This window comes from Haliotis rufescens, unplaced genomic scaffold, assembly GCF_023055435.1.
Source record: "Haliotis rufescens isolate VD_foot unplaced genomic scaffold, xgHalRufe1.0.p SCAF_1, whole genome shotgun sequence".
Lineage (NCBI taxonomy): Eukaryota > Metazoa > Mollusca > Gastropoda > Lepetellida > Haliotidae > Haliotis > Haliotis rufescens.
In genome coordinates, this window is record NW_025963779.1 from 51,038,044 (window position 1) to 51,044,046 (window position 6,003).

The 6,003-nt window shown below is 43.1% G+C and overlaps 1 protein-coding gene across 1 annotated transcript; it reads right to left on the reverse strand.

Moving 5' to 3' along the window:
* Positions 1-468: 468 nt before the first annotated feature.
* On the reverse strand, positions 469-1,026 carry LOC125371934. The gene has a single exon (XM_048380625.1). It carries the CDS (start codon positions 1,024-1,026, stop codon positions 469-471), a length of 558 nt encoding a protein of 185 aa, XP_048236582.1.
* Between the last annotated feature and the right edge of the window lie 4,977 nt (positions 1,027-6,003).

Sequence of the window (6,003 nt, forward strand, 5' to 3'; positions counted from 1 at the left end):
TAATGTTACGGTGTATAGAAGATAACTATGCTTGTACAAATTATTCTGTCGCTCACACTGGAGATTCCTTCAAATAGGTTAAAGAAATATCCTACATTGTTCTGTTTCGCTGAGCGTTTTGTTCTGTCGTGACGTAATACTGATTTAAGACATCATCCGTTTAAGTAATAGTACAGGGCTGCAGAGACCCCGTTGGAAATATATAATTTGGGAATAACATTTTAATAGGACTGTGTACTTTCGAAAACCAACGATCCCATCGAGAAAACGGGAAAACGTTATGAATTTTGCATCAGATGTTACCTTTTTGTCAGATTGGGTCTGTGTCCATTAGTCGCCTGTTACGACAAGCTTGAGTTGCTGAAGAGCAATTCTAACCCGGAATCTTCACGGTACGTTGTTCGGCGGGTTTGGGCGTTGTCCATCTGTGGACCAAGATGATCCTAGACATGTTCTACCTGTGAGAGGTCAGGTGAGCATGTCGGCCAGGGCAACACCGGTGAGAGGTCGGGTGAGTATGTCGGCCAGGGCAACACCGGTGAGAGGTCGGGTGAGCATGTCGGCCAGGGCAACACCGGTGAGAGGTCGGGTGAGTATGTCGGCCAGGGCAACACCGGTGAGAGGTCGGGTGAGTATGTCGGCCAGGGCAACACCGGTGAGAGGTCGGGTGAGCATGTCGGCCAGGGCAACACCGGTGAGAGGTCGGGTGAGTATGTCGGCCAGGGCAACACCGGTGAGAGGTCGGGTGAGCATGTCGGCCAGGGCAACACCGGTGAGAGGTCGGGTGAGTATGTCGGCCAGGGCAACACCGGTGAGAGGTCGGGTGAGCATGTCGGCCAGGGCAACACCGGTGAGAGGTCGGGTGAGTATGTCGGCCAGGGCAACACCGGTGAGAGGTCGGGTGAGTATGTCGGCCAGGGCAACACCGGTGAGAGGTCGGGTGAGAATGTCGGCCAGGGCAACACCGGTGAGAGGTCGGGTGAGCATGTCGGCCAGGGCAACACCGGTGAGAGGTCGGGTGAGCATGTCGGCCAGGGCAACACCGGTGCGTTATTGATGTTGTGCAAGTCCTGGAATATTCGAGCAGTGTGGGGGCCTGTCATTGTTCTGTTGGAACAGTATCTCCCGAGAAAGGGAAATAACTGGCTGCAGAAAGATATTCCTGTAACGTTCAGCGTGAAATTTCCCCGGATGATGACAAGACGTGTCTTCCCTTCACCATAAATCCCGCCCAACGCCACGAAGCCACCGCCTCCAAAAGGGTGAATCTCTTGAGTGCATCCTAGAAAATAAGTGATCTCTCCATCTGCATATAATCGTCTTGACACTGCATCTTGATGCGCGCCCCAGTCCCGTCAAGGCCGATGACGTACCAGTCAGGAAGCGGTTTTGCTGTGGGGTGGTCACACGTGGTCTACCCCTTCATGACCTGTCCCTTGTCCAGTGGTATCGCTGAATTTAAGAACTCTGGCAGTGGTAAGGGATTTTGCAATATACCCACTATGTATTTTAAGCTCGTGCTATCATCAAAAATAATGGTTTAGGAGGCAAAATGCTTGCCATTGTTAAATCAATGGATGCAGATGTAAAATTATGTGTTCGCTATGGTGATACAAAAAGTGACTTTTTTTATTGTCCGATAGGCTTACGCCAAGGATGTGTTTTGAGTCCCATACCTATCACATTTTTTTATAAATGAGTTATATGTTGATATCATGCAGTCTGGTAGACATGGCGTCCAGCTCTTCCCTGACATATTAGAACTTTTCATGCTACTTTTTGCAGATGATGTCTAGTACTATGATTGGTCTACAGAAGCAGCTTGACATACTTTAACAATATTCAGATAAATGGAAACTTAGTGTTAATCTTGATAAAACAGATATTGTTATATTTCGTAGAAGTGGTCGAGTGGCCGCAAGAGAGAAATGTTGTTTTAAGGTTAATGTATTAATGTTGTGAATGAATACAAATACCTTGGCATATTGTTTACCCATACACTGAATGTGAATATGTCTGTAATTAATCTCACAAACAGAGCAAAGAAAGCTCTGTTACAACTTCACTCTGTTATCTCTAAGCTTGGAGTTATTTCACCGAAAATGTATCTTAAATTAATTGATTCTCAAATACAACCAGTTTTACTATATGGGTCTAAGATATGGGGTTGTAAAGAGTTCTATACATTTGAAAAGGTTCATCTCCTCGCTTGTAAAAGGTTTTTGAATGTTGGTATGTCAACACCAAGTAATATGGTTTATGGAGAATGCGGGAGAATCCCATTGTACATTATAAACTAGTGTCCAAAAGAAACGATACCACCTGTTTGCAACGACATAAAAGATAAACTAAACAATGCAGAAGTTTAGGATTGGTGTTATGCTTTTGAGAAATCCTTTCACAACATCTGTACAAAAAAATTATTTCAATAAAATCTGTACAACCAATATGACAAGCCTTTAAAGATGGGTGGGGTCGAAAAATGAACATTTCGTTAGAGCACTGATCACAGAAACAACGGGAAATGTCACACCACACGTCTCAAAGTCAAGTCAGTAGCGGGTATGTCCACCGTGAGCATCAATACATGCCAGAACACGCCTACGGACTGATGACGTCAAACGTCTGATGACGTTGGGAGTGATGCGTTGCTATTCCTCGAGGAGACATCGTTCCAAGTCCTGGACGTTGACTGGAGGCACACGGCGACGTCGGATTTGCCGATCGAGGTGGTCCCATAAGTGCTCGATGGGATCCATGTCCGGTGAACATGCGGGCCATGGCAAAACCTGTACGTTGGCGTTGGCAAGGAAGTTCTGTGTCAATCTTGCTGTGTGGCTTTGCATTGTCACGTTGGAAAAGGAGTCCACGAGGCTGTTGCCGAATAAAGGGCACCACAACAGGCCGTAGGATGTCATCAAGATAACGCTGTGCATTCAGGTTTCCACGAATTACGACAAGCATCGTTTTGACGTCACCACATATGCCACCCTAAACCATTAACCCTCCACCTCCAAACGGTCGGACCTGTTGGATACAGTTAGGCGCCAAACGTTCACCAAATCGTCGGTATACAAGCTGCCGTCCATCGTTTCTGAAGATGAGGAATCTGCTCTCATCAGAGAACATAACACGTGCCCAGTCCCGCCGTTGCCAACGTCGAGCTCGCCTGGCCCAGATCAGTCTGTTGTTCCGGTGTCGAGGCGTCAGGAGCGGTCCGCGGTAGGGATGACGTGGCCGGATACCATACTGCCGTAGTCTCCTGTAGACGGTCTGTCGACTGATCCTGTGTCCCAGTGCTGTAGCCGCCGTGGACGTCGCTGTTACGGTGCGGTTCCTCAGGTGTAATACCCGGATGTAACGATCTTCACGGGGCGTGGTTACTCGTGGTCTTCCACTCCTGGGCCTGTCTGACATCTGACCTGTCTGACGTAACCGCTGCATCAACCTGGTGATAGTGATGCGTGCGCAGCCCAACTTTCTGGCGACGTCGACGTGTGACGCTCCTTGTTGGACCATTCCAACGGCTCTCTCTCTCTCGATGGCTGTCAAACGTGGCATATCTTGTGTTCTTTTTGTTGCTGTGATATCAACGTGTCTGATCAGCCGTTTTATACCTGTCAGTTTTTCTGCACGTGCAGAACATGCTAGAGAGGGAAATGTCACTTTCACGAAATTTACGTTTTTTCCCGGAAGTGATCACGTGTTCCCGGTATTTTTTATCGACTATGCTGTGTTTGGGATGAGCAATACGAATTGGCATGTTTTCATACTTGACAATTCACTTAGTAAAAAAACAATTTTGAAAATAAGTTGGTATCGTTTCTTTTGGACACTAGTTTATCTTACACTCGTTGTTTGAAGTATTGGTGTAAAATAATAATTATGCCTGAACACCGTTTACCTAAGAAAGCCTACAATATACTTGTACACCTCGATAGTCTTGGAAAGAACACATGGGCTTCTTGTATACGAACGTTGCTTTTTACACATGGCTTTGGTTTCATTCGGCTGTCGCAGACAATTGGTAACGCAAATGTTTTCATTAAGTACTTTCGCATGTGTGCCATTGATATGTTTCATCAGAAATGGCATTCAGATATTTACGAAAGTTCAAGATATGATAGGTATCGCCACTTCAAGTCATTGCTTGAACCGGAATCTTATTTATCAAACTTACGGTACAGGAATTTTCGTAACATCATTATTTGGTTTAGACTTGGCCTGAATGATCAAAAAATTAACATAGCGTGATTTTCATCTATTGAGAAATCCCTAAGGTTTATGCCCATTCTGTGACAGTGTTGTCGAAGATGAATACCATTTTATGTTTATTTGCCCTATATACGAAAATCTAAGAAACAAGTACTTACCGCAGTGATCTCTATCTCATTTTAATGCTCTAACATTGTCTTCATTACTGTCCTGCAAGGATCTTCTAACACAAAATCAAATGGCTTTGTACAAAACGTGTTACGAAGTGAATTGTTACCTTGACTTTGTATCTTATAAAATATGTTATGTAACTCCGTTGTATATGGGCCTGTTGCTTTCATACAATAAAGAATTAAATTGAATTGAATTGAAAAAACCTGTTTAATACTAAATTCACGAAACAAGATTTCTCAAAATACTCGGGCTTCTAACAATCAGATAATGTCGGGTGAGTTTCCCACCTGAATTTAGTTTCCGTTAGCCATGTATTATAACCTATTCACAATCTAACAATGCATACTATTTTTCCATCGGCATATTAAATCCACCCAAAACACTTGGGCCTTAACACACGATGTATCCCAGTGTATCCAATCAATCCCGGATCTTCGAACCAACGCTCCTACCGACCATATACTTTAATATAGGTGTGTGTGTGTGTGTGTGTGTGTGTGTGTGTGTGTGTGTGTGTGTGTGTGTGTGTGTGTGTGTTGTGTGTGTGTGCATATCCAGTGAGTAATAATATTTGTTTATATTTAATAGGCATACACTATCTTTCTCACATACATTCTATTTACAAATATAATGATACGACCACCAAACGGAAACTGCTTGGCGGCAACTGTATATGTTACCTTGCGATTATAAAATGAATCATAAAAAGAATCACTTCTTTTCATAAAAGCATTATCCGCGCCTCGAAAGTGAGGGGAAATATTAGCAATATTACAGCTATATCGCTGCGGGAACACATACGAGTGGCGGTTCTTCGCAAATTGTCTCTCTGTGGGACTGACGGGACAACAGTGCATGTTTATATGGCAGCCTAAATAATCACTATTTATAACATGGGTAACTGACACGCAGCTATATCCAACATAATCAGACATTTCCATGATTAAAATACCCACTCTCTATGTAAATAGTTATTTTACAAAGACAGGTATTCAGATAGTTAGAAAATAATGTTTCCCCATTGGGTATGTATTCCCTTATATTGTGATTACAATGTCTGATTTTTGTGCTATTTTAAACGTTGTCTGTCGTGATTATTTTCGTTTAATTCAATGTTTATTTATGTCTACATCAATGTTTATTTCTCTATTCAGAATATGTTCAGTTAAAGATGTCTGGTTACTTTGTTTTGAGGATAGGCAAAAACCCATTTATCAAAACACATTCCCCGCCCAAAACACCTTGATTGTGTATGATGGAACGTACTTGTTTTTGTCCAGGGGAAGGTAATATCGACTGCCATTGCCACATACGTCTTAAAGAATGCCCACAAACACGAACCCTACGTCCAAAGCATTCTAATGATGGGTTAAATTTACTATCGTTATGTTTGATTTGACAACATGTAACTTACAGATGATTTAACCTTGCACACCAACCATTATGGAAATCCGGGAATCGTATAATTTGTGAATGTAACTGGTAAAACACTGAAATCAAAATGTAATTGTTGGTTTCCCTGAGATCATTGAGATTATTAAGCTAACTTGTCATGTACATTGTAGTTTTAGACAATGATTACTCCCCAAAGTATAACACAATGACTGCTCCCTT

Coding starts and splice junctions, on each gene's coding strand:
- LOC125371934 (XM_048380625.1), bottom strand. CDS start 1,026: ATGCTCACCCGACCTCTCACCGGTGTTGCCCTGGCCGACATGCTCACC.